The sequence below is a fragment of the Eublepharis macularius genome, chromosome 17 (assembly GCF_028583425.1).
Source record: "Eublepharis macularius isolate TG4126 chromosome 17, MPM_Emac_v1.0, whole genome shotgun sequence".
NCBI lineage: Eukaryota > Metazoa > Chordata > Lepidosauria > Squamata > Eublepharidae > Eublepharis > Eublepharis macularius.
In genome coordinates this window covers 1,257,013-1,279,140 of record NC_072806.1, presented here as the reverse complement: position 1 = coordinate 1,279,140, position 22,128 = coordinate 1,257,013, and the positions used below count along the sequence as shown (strand labels likewise).

The following is a 22,128-nucleotide window of genomic DNA, read 5'->3' as shown; positions in this document are numbered from 1 at the left end:
CCCGCGGCCAGCACAACAACATGACTTTCAGAAGTGATGTCGTTGCAACCTGCTGGGAGTGCGCACACTGCACATTTGCCTGGGTTGCCCGCCAGGCAGCTCGCCACCTCCTGCAGGCACAGGGGCAAACTGGTGGAAGTTTTCCTCCCGCTGGTGGGCGCCTGGGAACTCTAGCCTGAGGACCAAAGTCAATGTGATGGAGACAATTGTGTTTCACTTTACTTGTGCATTTATTTGTATTATTTACAGTCTGCCTTTCCCACTGAGACTCAAGGCGGATTATCTTTCGTCAGCACATCGCTACCAGCTTGCAACTTCCAAGACAGGGAAGGATGTCAGCCCCAAACCCCATCCACACTGTAACACTCCTGTGCACCTTATGCAACTTGGGGATGACAACTGATTATCTGCTTCATTTCTACCCCCCTTTTCTCCCCAGTGGGAACCTTTCTTCCATTTTATCCTCACAACAACCCTGCAAAGTAGCTGAGAGTATGTGACAGGCCCGAGGTCCTCAGGACTCAAGGGTGGGGGATGGGGGGCAGCGGGGAGCACCACAGGCGCTGGAAATATCATTCCCAGCACAAGACAGAAGTGACAGGTCACGCCAGGGGGCAATCTGGTAAAACTCAGCCCCCAATCTAGTCCCCCCCCCCAGCCAGGTGAGGGGTGGCCGGAGGCGGCGGCTGGGGGCTGGGGGTCCCCCACCCGTACCGGGGGAATGGAAACCCTCTCACCCAGTGAGCTTCCATGGCTGAATGAAGATCTGAATCTGGGTCTCCCGTATCCTAGTCTGATACTTTAATGACCACACCCCACTGGCTCTCAGAGTCCAGAAGAACTGAGCGTGTGCCTGCCCACTCGGGGAAAGGGTGCCGCCTGCCGTTCAGGGCCCCAGGGACCACCAGCCTGGAGGCACGGCAGACATGGGGAGGCAGTCGGTGCCCACTCATTCCCGCGACAAGACCAGGGGGGGGGGGGGAATGCAGGCTGGGTGCAGCAAAATGGCGCCACCTACAGGAATCGGCCGCCTGAAACAGCAGCCTCAGGTTGCTCCATGGAAATCTGGCTGCAGTGAGTGGCCCCAATCCACACAGGGGTGGGGAAAATACAGGGTGGCTTAAATCTGCACAAGCACCAACGTTCATTATTTGTTTGCTGGCTAGGGCACGCGGCCGTCTAGCCCGGACAGAAGAACAGGGGGATGCCCTGGGCCTCTGCAGCCCGTCACAGGGACGGCCCGCTTCCCCCCTGGCCTCTATTTCCAGCCGGCCCCTCCCCAGGACCTTGCCTCTTCTGCTACAGAGGTAGCAAAAGAGCTATCCAAAGGCTCCCCGCTCCCTCCTTTCTCCCTCCCTCCCTCTCTCCCAGGACACTGGTGAGATGCCAGCTCCCCCACACACACCTCTCAAAAAAAAACCCTTTCCCAGGAAGCCTGCACCCCCTCCCCACGGGCGGCTTCCCTGTGGTCCGTGCTCTGCTTTGCCCTCCCCTTACAGTCTGGCGAGCCGCCCCCAAGGGCTGGGCTTCATCCATCAGGGCCCCTCCCCACCCTCTCAATATCTCTGGCACAAAAGCTGCTGGACCACAGAGGGTAAAAGTGGCTGGGCTGCAAATCAGCACTCTGCTGGTTCAACTCCCACTCCTGCCACGGGCTCAGCAAGAGACCTTGGGCAAAGCCCCTCCTCTCGGCCCCAGCTTCCCAGCCGAACTGTGGGGACGACGCCACTGACTGTGTTTACTGCTCGGAGTGGGGCACTCATCTGTCTGGAAGAGCGGTATAGAAGCGTGGCTATGATTATGATCTTCACTGATCTCACATCCAAGTTAAAGTCTTGGTTTTTGCCCAGAACTTCTGGGCAAAGTCTGAATTCTGCAGCTCCTTCCTGATTCTTACTTCCACCGTTGTGCTCCTAGTTACTGGTCTCTTAGCTGCCAACCAACATACACAAGGGGTTCTCCTCCTCTTGTTCTGCTGCCGTTAATCTATTTTTGAATGGGCTTCATCACTCTTACTGCTGGTGCTGGCCTCTCCTGCTTTAATTGCTGCCAATTACTTTATAGTATATTTCTTTTGTTTATATCCTTGCCGGAAACTGCCTCAAATTTTTTTTAATCAAACGGGTAACAAACTAAATACATTTCTATGCCGTATGCTTCTCAGAGCAAGGGCCTCTTTGGGGTTGGTTTGGGGGGCAGCTGTCTTTTTTTTTTTGTCTTGGGGGCTCTCAATCAAGCTCTGCACAGATCTCTGGCCCAACAGACAGCACAGACTAACCTGGGACTTCCTTTTTGTGCAAAAAAGTCACTTTCCGCATGACAGCCATCTTGGTCTTCTCCAGCCCATCTTTCGTGCCACTCTTGGCTGCTTTCATCAGCTGCGTCATCTGTGTAGGATTGGGAAGGAGGGGGGAGAAATGAGAAACACGGCAGCTCTGAGCAAAATGCCCACAGTCCTTTCATTACGTATCTCCTTTAGGGACCAACCCCCCCACCCCATCTCTCCACCTGGAGAAACACTTGAAAGATTACCAGAGCTCAGTAGTCATTTGAAATGGTTTGGGGGGGGGGGGGGCTTAAGGCGAAAGAAGGTTGTCATTCAGTTAAAGCACAGTTGACCAGTCATGTGAGTTTTAATCCCTCATGAGGAGGTCATCATTCTGGAGGGGGGGGAATCCTTTTTCCAAAGATGCTCACTTGTATCAAGTATTGCGGCAGAAGAGGCCTCATCGTGACGACAACCACCGTGCTTCTATACTACTCTTCTAGACAGATGAGTGCCCCACTCAAGAGAGGCGAACAAGGTCAGCGCTATTCTTATACCCACAGCACAGCTGGGGAGCTGGGCTGAGAGGAGGAGCTTAGCCAAGGCCGCCTACTGAGCTCAGGGCAGTAGTGGGATTCGAACCTGCAGAATGCTGATTCGCAGCCCAACCACGTAACCAATATGCTACAGTATCCTCTCCTGTGCAAGGCGGGAGGCCTCTTCTAAGATAATGCAGCCCCTTTTGAAAACTCTGCTGGCCAATTGGTCAGGGGCACCTTTGCAATCAGCAAAAAGATATTTCATTAATGCATCTCCGCACTCTGCGACACCCTGCAGCCCGGGTGCTTACAGTTGGCAAGGCAGTATGGGATTACCTTAAGACTGTTATTGCCAAACTTCCCATCAGGCTGCTCAACAACAAAATCAGAGTTTTAAATGAGGCGGCCAGCCTGGCACAATGGTCAGAGTGCAGGGCTAAGATTTGGGAGATCCCGGTCCAAAGCACCCCCCTTGCCTTGGAAGCTTGCTGGGTAACACACTCAGCCTAGCCTAACCCACAGGGTTATTGCTGAGAGGACAAAATAAAGGAGAGGAGAAAGATGTAAACCACTCTGAGTCCCCACTGGGGAGATAAGATGGGGTGTAAACGGAGTAAATAAATGGATACAACCCCATGGCATAAATTCCCGTGCCCAGCACTTCCTTCCATTTCTGTCCAGAATGACGGGTAAACTGCTATGCCTCCATCGGAGCAAACTCGCTGCTCTCAGCCCAGCACAGCTTCCATCACAAATGGGTGGCAGCCAAATTTCGCCGTATGACCATCTCAGTTTAATCTCTGGTTTCTGCTGCTTCTCCAGCTCTGCTGGATCGTTGTTTTTTTTTGGGGGGGGGGGGTGTCACTTTCAGCTCCAAATCACTTCCAGCACGACTTAATGACCCTTTCCTCAAACAATGGCCAGAACAGCCCCCCTGCAAACTATCAGGTTGAAATGACTTTTTTTTTCCTTTAAAAATGGAGGTTAATATCTGCAAAGCAGGAAAAACAGAGCAGGCAAAAGACGAGACGAAACAGGGAGCATGTTGCACGCGGATAGCGAGAAGGCGACCTTACGGAGGTCCAGAAGGAGGAGGGCAGTACCTTGCAATCGTATCTCTGCTTCAGCTCCTGCATGTCTCTCCCCCCAACTCTCAAAGCCAGAATGTCCCTCTTAGTCCTGGTGTATCTCTCCTTGAGCCTATGCAGGTCTGGAGAAAGCTTCCACCCCCACAAGCCAGTGCCAGCACAGAAGGAGCAGCAGCAGGAGGGAAAGAGAGGCAGAGAGAGACCCGGTAAGCAGCCAACACAAGGAGCACCCGCAAGGTTAGAACCAGTGCTGGCCAGAAGCAGCCCCACCGCAGCCTGGGCTTGGTTCCCACCCCTGCCAGGAGTCAAATAAAGCCAAGAACAACAGGAGCAAATAGGGCCATTCATTTAGATCACATTCTTCAACAAGACGGACTCCACCACTTTCTTTTCCTCCCAGGATCAACCCTGCCAGCGTCTCCAGCTAAAAGGATCCAGTAGTCGGTGATGTGAAAGACTGTTCCCGGCCTGAGGCTGAAGAGCTGTGACCCGTGTAAGCAGACACGAATGACCTGGATAGACCCTGGGTGTGTGTGTGTCCTGATTCAATATAAGGCAATGTCATGTGTTTAACTAAATGAAAGGCCTCTCATAAGAGCTATAGATCCAGAGGAGTTAGCTGTGTTAGTCTGTAGTTGCAAAATAGTAAGGAGTCCAGTAGCACCTTTAAGACTAACCAACTTTATTATAGCATAAGCTGTCGAGAACCACAGCTCTCTTCATCAGATGCATGGAGGACACTTGACTCTTTACTATTTCATAAGAGCTAGGGACACTTCCCAAATTTGGCATGCCAAAATACCACTTCTTGGTCCCAAAATGGAGTCAATGCCCCGTCCTTTCCATAATTTTTATTTCTGAATAGCAATAACTGCACTTATATACCGCTCTTCTAGAGAGATGAGTGCCCCACTCCGAGCGGGAAACAAAGTCAATGTTGTTCTTATCCCCCCAATACAGCTGGGGAGCCGGGCTGAGAGGAGGGGCTTCCCCAAGGCCCCCCGCAGAGTTCATGGCAGCAGGGGGAGTCGGACCTGCAGAGTGCTGGCTCGCAGCCCAGCCTCTTAACCAATATGCTGCAGCAGGAACAGGGTGCTGCACACGCCCAGCTGGCCGCAGCTCACAGCTCCTTCTTCCACACCTTCAGGCCGCTCTCCCTCTTTGCATTACAGACACCCACCCACAGGCAGATCTTTTAGCAATGCACACCTCACACTGGCAGTGGAGGAGGGAGACGCAAATTACCCAAAGAGGCAGAAAGCAGCAGTGGGTGGTCTGTGCACCGATTCTACAACTAACTTCACAATTTCTCCTTGTTAAAACGAAATGGCAGAAGGAAGGAACAAGAAAATGCTGCTTGACTTTCCACTATGGGCCGGCTGCAAGCTACAGGAGAAACTTTCAAAAGCAGAAAGGAAGGGGGAAGTCCGCTCTTCCCCACCGAGAGCTCCGTATCTGGACAGGACCTGGGAGCTGCTTCCCGGCACCTGAGAGGCGTTTCGGCCCCTTCCGGCACGATTCTTGGGCCATCAACTGGAGAACAGGCTCCTCGCTCACCTTTGGCTGAAAGGACACTTTGGGCTTAGCAGCTTCCACCTCTGGCTTGGCCTCTTCCCCAGAGTCCTCACTGTAGCTCTCAAACTCACTGGAGCTCCAGCCAAGGTCCTCAGCCTCCAGTGGCTCTTTATCTTGATGGACGTCCTCATAAATCAGGCTTCTGTCTGAATCTGGAAAGATGGGAAGGGGGCGGGGGAGGAACAGCAGCGTCAGTAAAAGCCAAAAGAAAACAAACCCGTATGGATGAAATGGAGAGTGCTGGATTCGAGTTTTCTGAACAAGAGACTCCAAAGGGGAGGAAGAGGAAACAAAGATGAAGTGGAACGTAAGAGACTCCCACTTGATAGGCTGCCCCTGAAAGCAGAAGGAAAGAAGAAGATACAGAATGAAGAGGGGAAAGGCTGATCTTAGTCCCCATAGCCAGACAGATTCTGGATGTGCGCACATGCTGGTAATATAATCTAAAAGTATTTGATTGGTAAACTTGGTCAGAAATACCAGTGAGGCCTAGAGAATCAAAAGAACTTCAAATGGGGTTTCAGTCAGGCGGACAGCAGTGTTTACTTTAGTTTGAGAGCCCCGCACGTACCCCAAAATCAGGTCAGAGCATCCCAAGTAGAAAACCCACACCTCTGGTCACTGGGACTCCCCTCCCCCCCACACCTCTGGTCACTGGGACTCCCCTCCCCCACAAGTAAAAGATCGATTCCAGGTAAGCCAGCAAGCAGGATTTGGGGGGCCCAGAGCCCCCCTTCAGTCTGACAAGGGCTTGCTTCAGAGCCCAGAGTAAGTCCCATCATGGCAGCTTTGCACCCCCCACCACCGATATAAAACAGGGGAGATATCGCTTGCCCCTCCAAGGTGGAGAATGGGGGGATTTGGTTTGGACTGGTGTTCAGAGCAATTATTCACAACAGGACACCAGAGAGCAGAAAGGAGGCTGTTTAAAATCAAACTCAGAAGGGGAATGAGAAAAGTCAGCTTGATTCGATGCGAGGGTTCGGGTTAGATGGCCGCTGCAAATCTTGGGGACAGAGCAAGAGATGAAGAAAAAGAAGAGATGAAACCAGATGCCACACACTCTAGTCATAATCTTTCTGGCAAATCTCAAATTTTAGCTACTAGACTTGCAAAGTCATAACAAAAAAACACACCTGAGCATATTCAGAGTGCTACTCCCAAGTACTTAAGAAGTGTTTAGATTTTATGTTGACTGCTGGCCTAACATTTATCTTTCTGACAGTCCGGTTTTTGAATGAACATTTCATTGGTTTTGGTCTACGGTATATTCACCCTGGCTTTTATTACCTAGATGTCAATCTTTGCATTTTAAATTAGCTTAAGATGCCTGGAGTGCTCTTGAGCAGAAGGGAGGGATCTTAAATTATCTAAGTAAACAATAAATTAATCTCTGCCGGGTAAACAGACAACGCTTGCACATCTGGAGAAGGAGGGGGAAGAGGGGCTTTCACTGAGGCTGCAGCCCTCCGCCCTCAGCCCCAGCAACTCGCCCTTCCAGAAGCCCCCTCCCCATGTTACAGTGAACGCGCACATAACCTGCATGTATGTGTGCACATCTGCTCCTAAAAAAGAGTCAACACATATTCGCTTTACAAATGAAACCGGGACCAGTACCTGGATAAAAGAGTGGTCTCACTCACACATTCAGCTGTGCATGCATTAAATGTAACGTAAGAATTACTCAACACATGTATAAATAAAAATCAAGGGTGCGCATTACGCAGACTGTACACGTGTTCACTGTAACGTGGGAACAGGGCTCAGGTGTACGTGTACGAACTCTTCCGATCACACTTGGACTGGGTGAGGGTTCAAGGGCCTCTTGGATGGAAGGAAGCGATGAGAAGAATGCACAAGGACAGAAGAACCCCAGGAAGACTCCGAATCAAGGAGGGCTCTGAGCCAAGAGCCACCAGACACGAGGCCTGGCACCCAGCCTCTTAAGGGGAACATCTGAGGGGGTGCCATACCACACTGATCCAGGTCCATGTTTTCAGAAGGAACATCGTCATAGATCACCTCTTCCTCCGGGGCTGGGGTATTAAACTGATGTCCTAGAACAAAAGTAACACAAGGGGGCTGAATCCTGAGCAGGCAGACAGGGTGAAGTAGGAAGCGCGGGACTCTCTCCGGGGTATACTCTAAACAGGGTGCGTAAATGCCCCGCTGGCCGAGCCTTGCCTCAGTCTACCAGAGATGCAAGGCAAGGTCAGCTCACCATAAGCACGAGGTCCCCGAATGCCAGATTACCATCGAGCACACTATTACACTTTGCTCATGCACACCAGCCCCAAAGCCATACCTCGCCGGAAGCTCTTCCTTTTCCAGCTGAAGGAGTGTGACCTGCCATGAGAGCTTCCCACCACGTCCCCATTGCTGACGACAAACCTGGAAAAAGGAAGGCAGCCTTGAAACCCAGCCGGGAAACGTTCCTTCCACACTACAGCCCACAAGCCCAGCCTTCCTCACGCCAAAGAGGAGAGAGATGCAAACTGCGAAGAAGTTCAGATGTTTTCTGATCCGGTGTTGCGCCACACCCTTGAACATTTATGTCCTTAGAGGATTATTCCTCATTGCCCCCCGGAAGCTTTGCATGCCACAGCCCAGTTTCCAATATTTCCTTCTTCCAAAGTCCTCACTTTTAAACAGATATAAAAAACATGCAGGCTCTACGGGGGCCTTAGTAGAAAGGAAATCGGCTCCAGCCTTCCAGGGCTGCGACTGAGAACCCCCCCCCCGGGGCAAATGGCAACCACATGGCTCCCTCAGTATGAATACTGTCAACATTAAATTTTCTAAAGCTTTTTATACATAATATTCTACAATATATATATTTACAGATGTATAAAATACAATATACTTAAATTCTCTCTCTCTCTCTGCCTCATACTGCTTAACTTACTAGTCTTAAGCAAAACACTAAAATATGATTTTAAGTATATACAGGCTTAGTAAGAGGGTGGTCCCAATGCAGCCTCTCCTTGGATGGGAGGCCCCCAAGTAAGAGCAGAAAGGGTAAATAAATATAGACGATTCGGAGTCCAGAACTGACTCCCGATAGCCGCGGCTCAGCCCCACCCACCATCCCACTCCTGGCAAGAGAACCACAGGGGGGGGGGGGAGCCGCCCACGGCCTCTATCCCGAGCTCCCTGAAGGAAGAGCAGGCTACAAATGAGACAGCTAGACCGAAGGCGGCGTGCAGAAGCCGGCTGGGGCCACATACCCTACGAGCAGGGCACGGACCCCGACGCTTCTCCCCCAGCTCCCGGCGCTGCTTCCCGCGTTCGGCCTCTTCTGCAGCCTCTCTGCTCCGCAGTACGGCTGGGCTCGTGTGCACAGTTGTGTGCTGACTGAGCAAGAGGACGCCAGAGCGGGCAAACGATCGATACTGCTGGCTCCTTCATAGTGGCGGGGGGCGGGGGGGGGCGTCCCTCAACCAACCACTCAGGGTCCCAGTAACATCTCAGCCTTGCCAGCGAGTCTTTTCGCCTGCTGCCCTGATGAATGGGTTTACTAGCAAGGGGGAAAGGGAGGGGTAATGGAGGCGGGGGCGGGGGGGGGGGCTGTGTGTACAGTAAAGGCAGCTGCTCAGGAAGAGAGCTTCCGGCTGCTATCAGGAGCAGAGCCCGAGGGGTGTTTCTGTTATGGCACGAAACAAATGTGGCGGGGGGGGGGGACACCCACTAGACTACGCCGAGAGCTTTTCATTCAGATAAAGACAACAGACAGGCCTGGCGGGAGGCAAGTGCCAGCCCTCAGGATTTCGGATTGTCTGTCCTGGTTAGAATGCTGAGAGTCCCGCTTGCAATTTCCCGAGTTGCTAGGTCTCGCGGCTCCAGAAGACAGTTCCATAAGCCAACAGTTGCCCTTTCTTTCCTCCCTCCACTGGCATTTTGCAGCTGGGCAGGGATATGTCAGGGTACACACACAAACGAGTGGGATTACCACTGGGAGAGCCAAGTGCAGTTTTCGCAATCCAGGATACTTGAGACAGAGCGCCCGATGCATCAGAAGTCTTCCTTGACAGTGAGAACTGACTCGGGTATCTTTTGAAACGCAGCACCTTTTGTGTGCTCTTGCCCACTACAGGGAAATTACGAGACGGTTCTTTTGCATGGTTTCCATTAATTTCCCAGAGGATTGTGTCCCATGGATGTGTTCTGCCCTGCCTCCACTTCTGCCTTAACAGTTCCCGATATGTGACACCTTGCCTTCTGAAGCAACCACCTTGCAACTGGATACGGGGGGGGGGGGGGGGTGATAAACGCAATCACAAAGAAGGGAAGCAATCATGGCTCGCTGGGAGAGTTTTTCATGCCGAAGGTCCCAGGTTGAGTCCCCACCCAGTGAGAAGATCTCAGCTCTCTGGTGCTGGGCAAACCTCCTTTTGCCTCACACCTGGGAGAGCTGCTCCACATTAGAGTTGGCAGATTCACACATTCAAGCAATCCTATGGGGGAAGAGTTTGGTAGTCGAGGACTTGCTTTGTTGAGTGAAGGTCCCAGATTCAACCCTGCAACTGCCACAAGCTACAAGATCCCAGATACCACCTCCTAGAAAATACCTTTCTCTGCCAGAGACCCTGGAGAGCTGCCCTCCTGAGCTGGATGGACCAACGGTCTGATCCATCTTAAGCAAGAATGCTCAGTCTGGCTCCCATGGTTTTCGGGATGATTGGTGCAACTGCCCATCAACCCATGTGTGGCTGTTTACCAAGCTGTTCCCTTGTACTCCTTCCTAAACATGCAGAATCACAACGGGCATTTGCACATTCTCACACACAGCCTGACTGAGTTCTACTACCCACCATCCTTGTTGCAGGTGATTGCTTAAAAAGAAAAATCAGTTACATAAACCATATAACTTCAGGTGGGCAGCCGTGTTGGTCTGTGGGAGGAGAGCAAGATTTGGGTCCAGTAGCACCTTAGAGACCAATTAGATTTCCAGGGTGTGAGCTTTTGAGAGTCAAAACTCCTGGAAATCTAGTTGGTCTCTAAGGTGCTACTGGACCCAAATAAATCATATAAATCAGCTATAAATAAATACTGTATTTTAATAAAATCCAGCTCTTCAGTGATCATCTAAGAAGTAGACACCAGTGATACCAGTGGCTGCCAATTGGGTTTGCAAAATCCCAATGCCATTCCACCTGGCAAGCATTTGCAGCTTTTTAGCATGAACCAAACAGGCTGGTTGGCTGACTGACACATTTAAACAAAGTAAGTTTGACTGTCAAACGCCTTCATGGCAAAACCTGCAGCTTCCCTGATCATCATAAGGCAGCTTTATTGCTCATCACAAGAAGCGGAAAAGCAAGTTTCTCCCACGGTCTGCCACTAGAGGCCAGTGCGTGCTGGTGACGACACAGGAGAAATCCCCTCCTCTACATTTCCTCCTATCCTTCCAGCAGGGAACCTCTCCCTCTCCTTGATCCAGAGGAGTTAGCCGTGTTAGTCTGTAGTAGCAAAACTCCATTCGCCAGAGCGCATGTTTCAGATCCAGCTGCACATCTCCAACATACACTTCCGCCAGCCACAAAGTAGCGAGAGGCCATAACTCCTGCCTGGCAGGAACAGGCCAAAGCGACGGGCTGCCCCATGCGCCAAGAGGTCACCATGTGGAGGAGGGCAATGCTTGCCACACTGAGGGTGGGACTGGGATGCCGGTTCTCAGGACTGGGTGAGGATGGGAACAATTATCCACCAAAGAGTCTGTGACACAAGGTATAACAGCAGGTACAAAGCCCCTCTGGGCGTGTGCAAAGTGTCTTCCCTCCACTACTGAGTAACGACGGCTTCCTGGTGGCCAAACACAACGGAGACCGAAATCAAGGATCACGCTGAAGGCCTGCTTTCCAGCAACCTTCAAGCCCCCAGCACCATCGATTATGTTCTCTTCCAAGGGTTTTATTGTTTGTTTATTCCCATAATTTTTTACTCTGCCCATCTGCCGGAACATTTAGGCAAAATAAACAAGGGAAAACAAAGTAAATATTAGTCTAAAGCCGATTAAAAAACAGCCACAAAACCAACTACTATAAACATCGCAGAAGGGGAAGGACTATTAAACAGCACTAAATGAGGTGACAAGGTCTAAATACCGTGCTGATTAAACGTCCATTTTTTAAAAAGCTTGGCATCTCTTAATATTCATAAATATCTGCAGGAAGGGGTGGAGTGGCTGCCTCCTTGCTCCAGACCTTCACAGTCAGGGAGGGAAGAGACTGAGAAGCCCGAGGGAAGAGGGCTCCGGAAAAGGGACGAAGCGCAAGCGGAACTTCTCCCCCCCACTCCCCCCCCCCACTCACCCTGCGGCAGCTGCAATCAGCTTCAGGGCCTGTGTTGCTAAGCCCCCCTCCCCAACAAGAGTTAAGAAGGAGGGGCCAGCGGGTGGGCTGTGCAGCAGATACGGCCACCAGGTGAGGGAAACTCCCCCAGGGAAGAAGGGGGCTACTCTCTAGTATCAGGCATCTGACGAAGAGAACTTGATTCTCGAAAGCTTATGCTACAATAAAATTGGTTAGTCTTAAAGGTGCTACTGGACTCTTTTTGATTTTGCTACCACAGACTAACACGGCTAACTCCTCTGCATCTCTCCTACGGCCAGCCAGGTCACCTTCCCGTCCTTCCTTTCTGACGCATCAGGAGAACTTCATAAAAACATACACAGCTGCCACAGGCAGAGTCGGCCCATCTGGCCTGGTGCTGTCTCTTCCAACCGCAGCCACAACTGGCGGTCTCAGGCCCGGCAAGGCCATGCCCAGCCCTGCTCCCAGGGACGGAGCCTGGGGCCGGCACCTGCTTTCAAAAGCCACGCTCTGCCACTGACGTGTGTTTCCTTGTTGAGAGATGGAAGCTAGCAGGGGGGAGCTCATCAGAAAGCAAGTGAGCTGGCGCAGTGGGAAACCCTGTGTTCGTACTCCTCACCGGGCACAAAGCTCACCAGGTGGCCTTAAGCCAGGCACACACTCTCAAATTCATCCACCTTGGAAGGCTGTTGTGAAGATAGAACGAGGAACAGAGAACCCTGAATGCCACTCTGGGCTCCTGGGAGGAAGGGCTGGAGACAACGGTATTGGGCAGAGAAACAGATCCATCATGAGCGTCAGCTACAAAAGGGTTCACACACACAAACTCGCCTGTCTTGGGTCTTGCTTGTTCACAGGTGTTGAGAGACCTACATGTGCCCATATTGATCTGCATCTTAGTGGCCCCATTTTGGCCGAGGCAAGTCTGGTTCCCAAGGCACCCTCCGTCCCTCAAGCTCTCCGTTCCTAGGAGCGTACTGTCCTCGCTGGATTGGTGGTTGTCTGAGGGCAATTTGTTTGGAGGTTTCCCTTTCGGTTATCAACATCCTGACATCACGGCCTGCGCAGTCCCCATGTGTGGAGGCACAGAAGAACGAAGATGAAAACAGGGTTGACATACCTGTAACTTATGTTCATCGAGTTCTTCTGTGCTGACACACATGGGGACTGCGCAGGCGCAGGCCAGCCGCCGGAGAATTTTCCATAGCTTCTATAGCTCCGAAGGGGCCGTTTGTCGCGCGCTTCAGCGACCGTTTTCCCCGCCCAAACGGCCACGTGCTCCTCCAGCGACCAACGGCCCCTTCCCTCAGTTCTCCTTGCCGCCGCTTAACCAATACACATAGCCACAACCTGCATAGACACCAACATTTGTTATAGCCCACACAGCATTGTGCATTGGAATTCACAGCGGGGTAGGAGGGAGGGTTGTGTGTCAGCACAGAAGAACTCGATGAACATAAGTTACAGGTATGTCAACCCTGTTTTCATCTTCGTTCTTCTGTGCCTCCACACATGGGAGTGTACCAAGCTTCACACAATAAGGAAGGTGGGGTGAAGTCCAACACAATTTTATTGTATCACACAAGAACCATCAACAAGTGTAAACAACATATAACTATACACAAATATACATACAAAAATAACACATATATACAATATACTCCCATATATACACCACTTGTATAAGGATATATTCAATAAATATATATATAAGCATATATACATATAAAACATACAACTACAAAATTGTAGCATCATAGCGTAGCATCTCAGAACCCCTTAGGAAAAAAGGGAATGCAATACAGCCCTGGCCACAGCCACATCTCGCCCTGTATCCACATCCACAGCATAATGCCTGACAAAGGTGTCAGCCGTGGACCAGGTGGCTGCCCTACAGATGCTAGCCAACGGAACCCCCCGGAGGAGAGCCGAAGAGGCAGCCTGGGACCGCGTGGAATGGGCCCTAACCTGCAGCGGGCAACTCGCCCCAGCCAGGGAATAGGCCTTACTAATGGCCGTCACAATCCACCTGGACAGAGTCTGCGAGGAAGCCCTATTGCCCTTGTCCTTGGCCCCAAAACACACGAACAGGTGAGGACACTTTCGGAAGCCCTTTGTCCTGTCCAGATAGAAAGCTAGCGCCCTCTTCAAATCCAGAGTGTGCAGCGCCCTTTCCCCCTTGGAAGAGGGGTGAGGAAAGAATGCAGGAAGCGATATCTCCTGCGACAGATGAAAAGTGGACACCACCTTAGGCAGGAAGCCCAGGCAGGGACGCAATACCACCCTATTGGGATGGAATAAAAGGAAGGGGGGATCAGACCTTAGCGCAGAGAGCTCACTGACCCTCCTGGCAGAGGTTATAGCCACTAGGAATGCCACCTTGTACGATAGCAGGTCCAAGGGGCAGGTCGCCAAAGGCTCGAAGGGAGGCAACATTAGCCGTGCCAGCACCAAAGACAGTGACCATTGTGGTACAGGAGGCGACACTGGTGGGTAGAGGTTGAACATTCCCTTAAGGAACTGGCGGGACTTTGGGTGGGAAAAAACCGTGCTACCATCAATTCGAGAGTGGGTAGAAGAGATAGCTGCCAGGTGAACCTTGAGGGAGGTAACCCTTAATCCCTGGTCCCTCAGGAGGCACAAATAGTCAAAAATCAGCCCTAGGGAGCTATCCGTAGGCACCACCCCTTTCTCACGTGCCCAGGTCTCAAACCTCCGCCACTTGGCCTCGTAAGAGCGCCGGGTAGATGGCTTGTGGGCATTCAGGAGGACCCGTTCCACCTGCGTAGAAAAATTCAACGAGGAGGGACGATCCGCCAAGCTGCCAGATGCAGCTTCCCGGGGTCGTGGTGAAGAATGTCCCCGTTCTTCAAAAGATCCTGCCAAGGGGGCAGCTTCACATAGGTCCGCTGAGATAGCTGCAGGAGCCTTGGGAACCAGACTTGCCTCGGCCAAAAAGGGGCCACTAAGATGCAGTCTGTCCTGTCCTCCTCTATTTTGCACAGGACCTTGGCTATCAAGGGGAAGGGCGGAAACATGTAATGCAACCCCCGGTTCCACGTAAACAGGAAGGCATCCCCAATAGAGAGCGGGTCACTCCCTGCTCGGGAACAGAACGTCTGGGCTTTGGCGTTCTCCGCTGTAGCGAACACATCTATAACCGGGTGTCCCCACATCTGGAAGATCAGCCCACTGCACCCGTCGTTGAGCTCCCATTCGTGGTCTATCAACAGAACCCTGCTCAGGGCGTCCGCCCGAGCGTTGTCTGACCCAGCCACATGTATGGCTCGCAGAGTGACGCCATTCTTGACCGCCCACTGCCAGGTGAGCGTGGCTTCCCGACAGAGAGTCATGGACGCTGTGCCCCCTTGCTGGTTCATGTAGTACATGGCAGTGGTGTTGTCTGTCTGTACCAAAACGTGACGATTTCGCAGCAGAGCTGTAAGGGACACAAGCGCAAAACGAATGGCTCTTAGTTCCAAAACATTGATATGGAGCGCCTTTTCACCTTCAGTCCAGACGTCCTGGACACAGACATCCCCACAGTAAGCCCCCCATCCCAGCAGAGAGGCATCAGTGGTCACCGTGATGTCAGGATGTTGATAACCGAAAGGGAAACCTCCAAACAAATTGCCCTCAGACAACCACCAATCCAGCGAGGACAGTACGCTCCTAGGAACGGAGAGCTTGAGGGACGGAGGGTGCTGAAAGGCATCATACCTTCGTACAAACCAGTTCTGGAGAGGCCGCAAATGCAGCCTGGCGAGGGGGATTACAGAAGTGGCAGCCGCCATATGGCCCAGTAAGCACTGGATAGTGCGTACCGGTTGAAAACGGTTCCTCTTAAACATGGACACAAGACCCTTTAGGGACCTAGCCCTCTCCTGGGGGAGCAAAGCCTTACCCTTCACAGAGTCCAGAAGTGCACCAATGTAGGAGACCGTGCGACTGGGGACCAATTTAGATTTTTCCAGATTAACCACGAGGCCCAATCGGTCGCATGTGGTAAGCACCAGATCAATGTCCTGGACTAATCTGGGCTCAGACTCAGCCACGATGAGCCAGTCATCAAGGTACGGGAAGATTGAACAACCCTGCTCCCGAAGGAAGGAGACCACAGGAGCAACACATTTAGTGAACACCCGTGGGGCAGTGGACAGGCCAAAGGGGAGCACCTTGTACTGGAAGACCCTTTGCCGGTAGACGAAGCTCAGGTATTTCCTGTGTTCTTCACGTATCCCCACATGAAAATATGCGTCCTTCAGATCCAGGACCGCAAACCAATCCCCCTTCCTGAGCAGGGCAATCACAGTTGCCAACGTTACCATTTTAAACTTAGTCACCCTCAAATAGGCATTAAGGCCTCGCAAGTCCAGAATGGGACGCAACCCCCCGTCCTTTTTGGGGACTAGGAAGAACCTGGAGAAGAACCCCTTCACAGAGCCGTCATAGGGCACTTCCCCTACAGCCCCCTTGGCCAAGAGCGATGTTATTTCAGTGTCCAGCTTGGCCATAGTGTTATTGACAGCGGTCAGCGGTGAACCGCATCTCGGCAGTTCAATGAATTCCAGCCCGTACCCCTTCTCAACAATAGTTAAGACCCATGAGTCAGATGTTATTGACTCCCACTCCGAGAGGAATGGCCTCAGTCTGTCTGAGAAGTTCGGTGGTACGGCTGGGTTGACCCTTCAGTACTGCCTCCCAGGGCCCTGCTGCTCCTTCTGCTGGGCTGGAGGCTGCGAGGAACGAGGTTTGAATGGCCTACGCCTCCTGGGCTGCTGCTGAGGAGGGTAGTGTCGCTGCTGATAAGCCGGAAACGGTTGGTAACTCGGCCGCTGCTGCTGGTACCTGCCCTGGTAGTGGTAAGGGCCGTACCTGGGAGCGTACCGTGGCTTGTAGGCGGGTTTGTCCGTGGGAGCTAGGCCCAAGGACCGTGCCGTCTGCCTGTCCTCTTTCTTTTTCTTTAAGGCCTCATCGGTCGATGCGGAGAACAGTGATTCCCCTTCGAAAGGAAGGCCTTCCACCCGGGACCTCACTTCCTGGGAAAGGGCCGTAGACCGCAGCCATGAGTGGCGTCGGAGGACGATGGCGGAAGTCATCCCACGAGCTGCTGTGTCGGCCGCATGGCTCCCTGCATTTAGCTGTTGTTTCGACAGGCGGACAGCTTCCGTCTGCAGGAGCGACACCACTGCCTTCTGTTCAGGGGGGAGGTTGCCAACATAGGATGCCAACTTTTCCCAGAGGTAGAGCTGGTACCCAGCCATAATCGTCTGGTAGTTGGCAATCCTTAGCCCTAGGGACGCGATGGAATACTGCCGTCTACCCAGGGCATCTAGCTTCCTCCCCTCCTTGTCAGGTGGCGCTGAGGGTGCTCCAGAGCGGCGAGACTGGAACTCCTCCGTGACGAGCGATGAAGGCGGAGGGTGTTTCAACAACGACGGCCAGGTGCCCTGTTTAATCTTGTAAAGCTGCTCAATCCTCCTCGAGGTGGCAGGTTGGTCACAGGGCACCTTCCACACCTTCTCGACAATTTCCTCTATCCCCTCAAGCATGGGGAAGCCGATGGTTGCAGGATTGTCCGCATAGACCCTCCTGAGCAGCTTGTCCTTGGTTTGGGGGACGGCTGAGGAGATGTCCATTTCTAAAGCTTGAGCCATCCGAGCCATCTGATCTGCGTAGATTCTCAAATCTTCATATGGAGAACTACTGCTCGGCGCCACGTTGTCGTCCGGTGAAGGCTCGGAACAGGACTCGGAACCGTAATCTCCGATGCTGCCGATGTCCTCCCCTTCGGAACTGTGCGATTCCTCTCCCCGGGCCGGCGGAGGGAACCATGCCTGCCTAGAGGTCGAGGGCCTCGGTTCCGAGTATGCAAAACCAGGAGCCCCTTCCCATTGGCAATGGAAAGCGGGAGGCAGATCTGAAGCTTGACGATGACGGGAGGCCAACGAGCGCACGGAACCGACACTCCCCTCCTCGGACCGACGTCGCTCACGACTGGAAGCAGCTGCTGGTGAGCGGTGACCAGAAGACGACCGATCCCGGTGACTCGGAGGCGGGCCTGGATCAGCTACCGGGGAAGGTGCCGATGGTACGACCTCGAACGCGCCCGGGTCCGGCACATCCTCCGGAACCGGAGAGCCCAGGTGAGGAGATGGTGTGCGCGGAATCAGGATGACCTCCTCCGTCGGAACCGAGCGTGGAGAGCGATGACGATGTTTGGTCTTCTTCTTCTTAGCCGGTGGCTCTGAAGAAGATCTCGGTACCGACGCAGCTCTGGATGACGACGAGCGCGGCTTAGCCACCGGATGTCAGGTCCAGTGTATATCTAAACTGTACTGACTCCATTTTCTAATGCTTCTAGTGTTTAAGTGCTTTCTTCCCAGGTGCACCAGTTCCCAGGCAGCATTCCCACCGGAGGCGACTGTTTTGTCTAACACCGTTCCACCAAGCATTGGCCTTGAAGGAGAGCAGCTTCCCAGGACTGAGAGATGTTGTTTTGAGAACTGTGGGGGGAGGCAAATCCAGATGGGTATTGTTACTTTGTACCTCATGCTTTGCCCTTCATTGGTAACAATGACTGTGTACCATCCTGAGTCTCCTATTCAGGACAGTGGACTATAATGGACCTTTTCTGCAGTAAAGTTTCCTTGTTCAATCAATGGACTCCTGTTTGCTTTTGAAAGGGAACCTGTAGGAAGAGCCTTATCTAGCCACAAGCTGACATTTTGTTACCAATCATGCCTGAGTCGGGCCCAGCGGAATCCAAGGTAGTCCCGGACAGGGATCCTTTGTTTGATCCGTATGCGTCCCCCGACAGTCAAACAGTGCAACCCCAAGAATCTCATGTGCCAGCCGGGGCTGGAGCTTCGACGTCTACACCGCCTCTCATCGACCTCAGCAGTGAAGGGACAAGGCCGACGGCTACCGCTCTCCCCTTGATCTCGCTACCCACCCCGTCGGAGTGGGGAGCCAGACCCCGAGAAACGCGAGAGCGCAGGGCCGGAGGGCTTCATCCAAGAGTTTCGATGGACGGACGCCGAAGCCTAGAGACTGTCCCTGAGCTGGATAGCAGCCAACCGTGGCTGTTTTGGAACAGGACGACCGAACAGACGGACGGGAACACATCTCGCCGCGGCGCCCTGAGTTGGGATTATTCGGAACTTGCCCCATGGAAAGAGCCAACGGAAGTTCCTGAACAAAGTTGGGTGCAAATGCAAAGTCGCACCCATGCTGTAGATTCCAGCATCTCGGCAGTGACGGGCCTAGCCAAAGGAATCCTAGCAGCGAGATCACGAGTCGACCAAGGAGATCCTCCGCCTTGGGGGCCGTTTTCCCCGGTGAGTACAACCGAAGGAGGTTCCGTGATGGGGCAACCGGGTCCTAGCCGAATGCAACAGTTGGAAGCTAGGCTGATTGATATGGAGGAAAGTTTGGCTCATGCCATTCACCTAATCTCAGCGATGGGGGCAGGGGAGAGAATCTCACCTGAAGAAATGGCGGTACAAATCGCCACCCTCCAAAGTGTCATGTCCTATCCAGTGGAGGACGCCCCGCAGCAGCCGCTGCCTTCGGGAGAGGAGGAATACTATCCTGGAGAACCGGGAGAGTCGCCCGCGGAACTCCCTAGAAAAGACGAAACCCCGCCGCACGGGGATACTCCAGCTGAGGTACCTGGAGAGACTCCGACGGAAACCCCTAAATTGGACGGGGATCCATCTCCCAAGGAGACTCCAGCGGAGGAGCCTAGAGAGGAGGAAGAAGGGCCAACCCGTCCAACCGAAACGACGGTGATACCCCCTCCCGCTTCTCCAACGACAGTTCGGCCGGATCAGACAGAAGAGCCTCCGGCCCCTTCTGAGGAGGAATTACCGCAACGACCGCTAGAAGTGGTTCCCATTCAACAAACCCCGAGCGCCCCGACGCCACAAGACCAGCCTTTGCGTCCCAGAGACACGACGCCGAGAGGGGCAAGCCCGCGCGACCCACCACCTATCAGGCCTTCGCCGCTGCGGCCCCTTCCGCTTCGACCGCAACTAACTCCTTCGCAGCAACCGATACGTTTGCCACTTGAGCAGCCCGTAATACCACCTCCGAACCAACCGGTGGGGCCTACACCACTACGACCCCACCAACCCGTCCCTCAGCGGCCGGTCATTACTCAGCCGCACCGGCCACCTCCACCTCAACCGCTACTGCCAGCACCTCCTGTATTGCCACCACCAGCCCGACCGAGATTGCAGCCGCCTGTCCAACCACGACTGCAGCCACCGGCCCAGCCGAGAGCACCACCGCCAGCCCAGCCGAGAGCACCACCACCAGCCCAGCCGAGGCCGCCACCCCCGGCTCAACCGGTGATGCCGCCGCCAGCGCAACCAGCACCGCTACCACAACCCGATCCCCCCATACCTCAAGTGCCATTGATGCTTCCGATGGACTTCTACCCAGCACCGGCTCCGAGGCAAGACCTCCCGATGGGTTGGGTGAAACTGGAAGCTACTTTTGATGGGGATCCCTCCAAACTGGGATTTTTCCTAGTGCAAGTCGTGCAATTCTTCAACCGGTGGGGACACCTCTTCGGCAGCGAGGCCAGTCAAATTGAACATCTCGGCTCCCGCTTACAAGGCAAAGCAGCGGACTGGTATGTAGGACTATACAATATCGGGGCCCCGGAACTTAATACTCTCCAGGGGTTGGTGGATGCTATTCGAGCGCAATATGAAGACCCCTTAGAGGAAACCAGGGCCCGAACAGAATTGCAAGCCATTAAACAGGGCAGCATGTCGGCGAGAGACTATATCACGAAATTCCGACAATTGGCCGCCAAATGCCCTAGGTGTGAGGAGTCCACCAAAATCATTCTGTTCAAGCAAGGACTAAACCCGAGACTTTTGGACAGAGCCCTCATGCAGGACAATCCCCCTACGTTGTTAGGTTGGATCCAACTTGCATGCGAAGTTGAGAATCGCATTTTGGAAGTCCGTTTGGTTGAACAACAACAACAAACGGGACAAAGAAGACCCTTGACTTTGCAGAAGGGAGGACGGGGAGCTGGGTACGCCACCCGTGGAGCGAGAGATGCTAGATGGCAACAAGGGCTGTGTTTGCAATGCGGACAAGCCGGTCACTTTGCAGCACAATGCCCCTACCGGCCTGTGCAAAGACCTCCGCTTCAACTACGGCGCCCAACCCTTGCTCCATTTCCTACTCTCCAACGCCCGATTCCCGCGCCACGCGCGAACCGAGGCCGCGGCGCTTCCCAAAGGCCCGCCTCAGAGAGAGGACTGGAAGCGGAAGAAGTTATGGAATACGACCCCGCTTCCCCAAACGCAGAAGTCAATCCAGAAAGCCCCCAGTCGGGAAACGAGATGGATCTGTCGTAAAAGGGCCCAAACGACAGATCCGCCCCAAGCCCGTCCCTGCACGGAACCGGCCGCCTGGGTCCATCTTATTCATGCCAGTAACTCTAATCAACCCAGAGAGAAAAATGCACATCCGAGTGCAAGCCCTTATCGACTCGGGCTGTTCGAGAGACATCATCGCCCCAGCTCTAGTCAATGGACTAGTCTTACCAACTCGGGAATTACAAAATCCAGTAATCTTTGAACAAATGGATGGCACCAATATGAACCCTGTTACCACTGAGACCATCCCAGTGATCACAGGCATGGGACAACATTGGGAAAAGAGGTCGTTTGTCATCAGCTCCACTGCCAAATACCCGTTAATTCTAGGCAGCAAGTGGTTATGTGATCACAATCCCTACATAGACTGGGCACAAGGATGTATCACCTTCAGTCATGCCAACTGCAAAAATCACCGTTGGAACCAAAATTGGGGCAATGATCCAACTCATACTGAAAAGGCCCTTCTTACTCAAGAAGAAATCAGCCAAATACCCGAACCGTATTGGCCTTTTCTAAACACTTTTTCCGAGGAGGAAGCTGATACTCTACCCCCGCACCGACGAACGGACTGTGCGGTGGAAATTTTACCCGGAGCCTCACTGCCCAAAGGACGACTCTATCCCATGAGTCTCCATGAACGAGAAGAGCTCCGGAAATTCATCGACACCAACCTCCAACGAGGGTTCATCCGCCCAGCCAACAGCCCCCACGCCGCTCCGGTTCTCTTCGTGAAAAAGAAGGATGGGGGACTACGACTGTGCACGGACTTTCGAGGACTTAATGCAGTGTCCACCAACAACGCCTATCCGATACCACTCATCCGAGACCTTCTCAACGTCGTGGCCCAAGGTAAGATCTTTACAAAATTAGACTTAAAAGATGCTTACTTCCACGTCCGTATCAAGGCAGGGGATGAGTGGAAAACCGCATTTAATACGCCCC

At 53.1% G+C, this 22,128-nt stretch overlaps 1 protein-coding gene across 6 annotated transcripts in view; it reads right to left on the bottom strand.

Moving 5' to 3' along the window:
• ARHGEF10L (Rho guanine nucleotide exchange factor 10 like) overlaps positions 1-22,128 on the bottom strand; it is a 119,544-nt gene that overhangs the window by 54,478 nt on the left and 42,938 nt on the right. For 5 of the 6 annotated variants that reach the window (XM_055001440.1, XM_055001439.1, XM_055001441.1 and 2 more), the window contains 4 exons: positions 7,774-7,859; positions 7,442-7,525; positions 5,451-5,620; positions 2,279-2,387 (listed from right to left, as the gene is read on the bottom strand). In XM_055001440.1, the coding sequence (XP_054857415.1) occupies positions 2,279-2,387; positions 5,451-5,620; positions 7,442-7,525; positions 7,774-7,859 (449 nt within the window). The remainder of the gene's footprint in view (positions 1-2,278; positions 2,388-5,450; positions 5,621-7,441; positions 7,526-7,773; positions 7,860-22,128) is intronic. The other variant, XM_055001442.1, reaches the window with a different exon arrangement.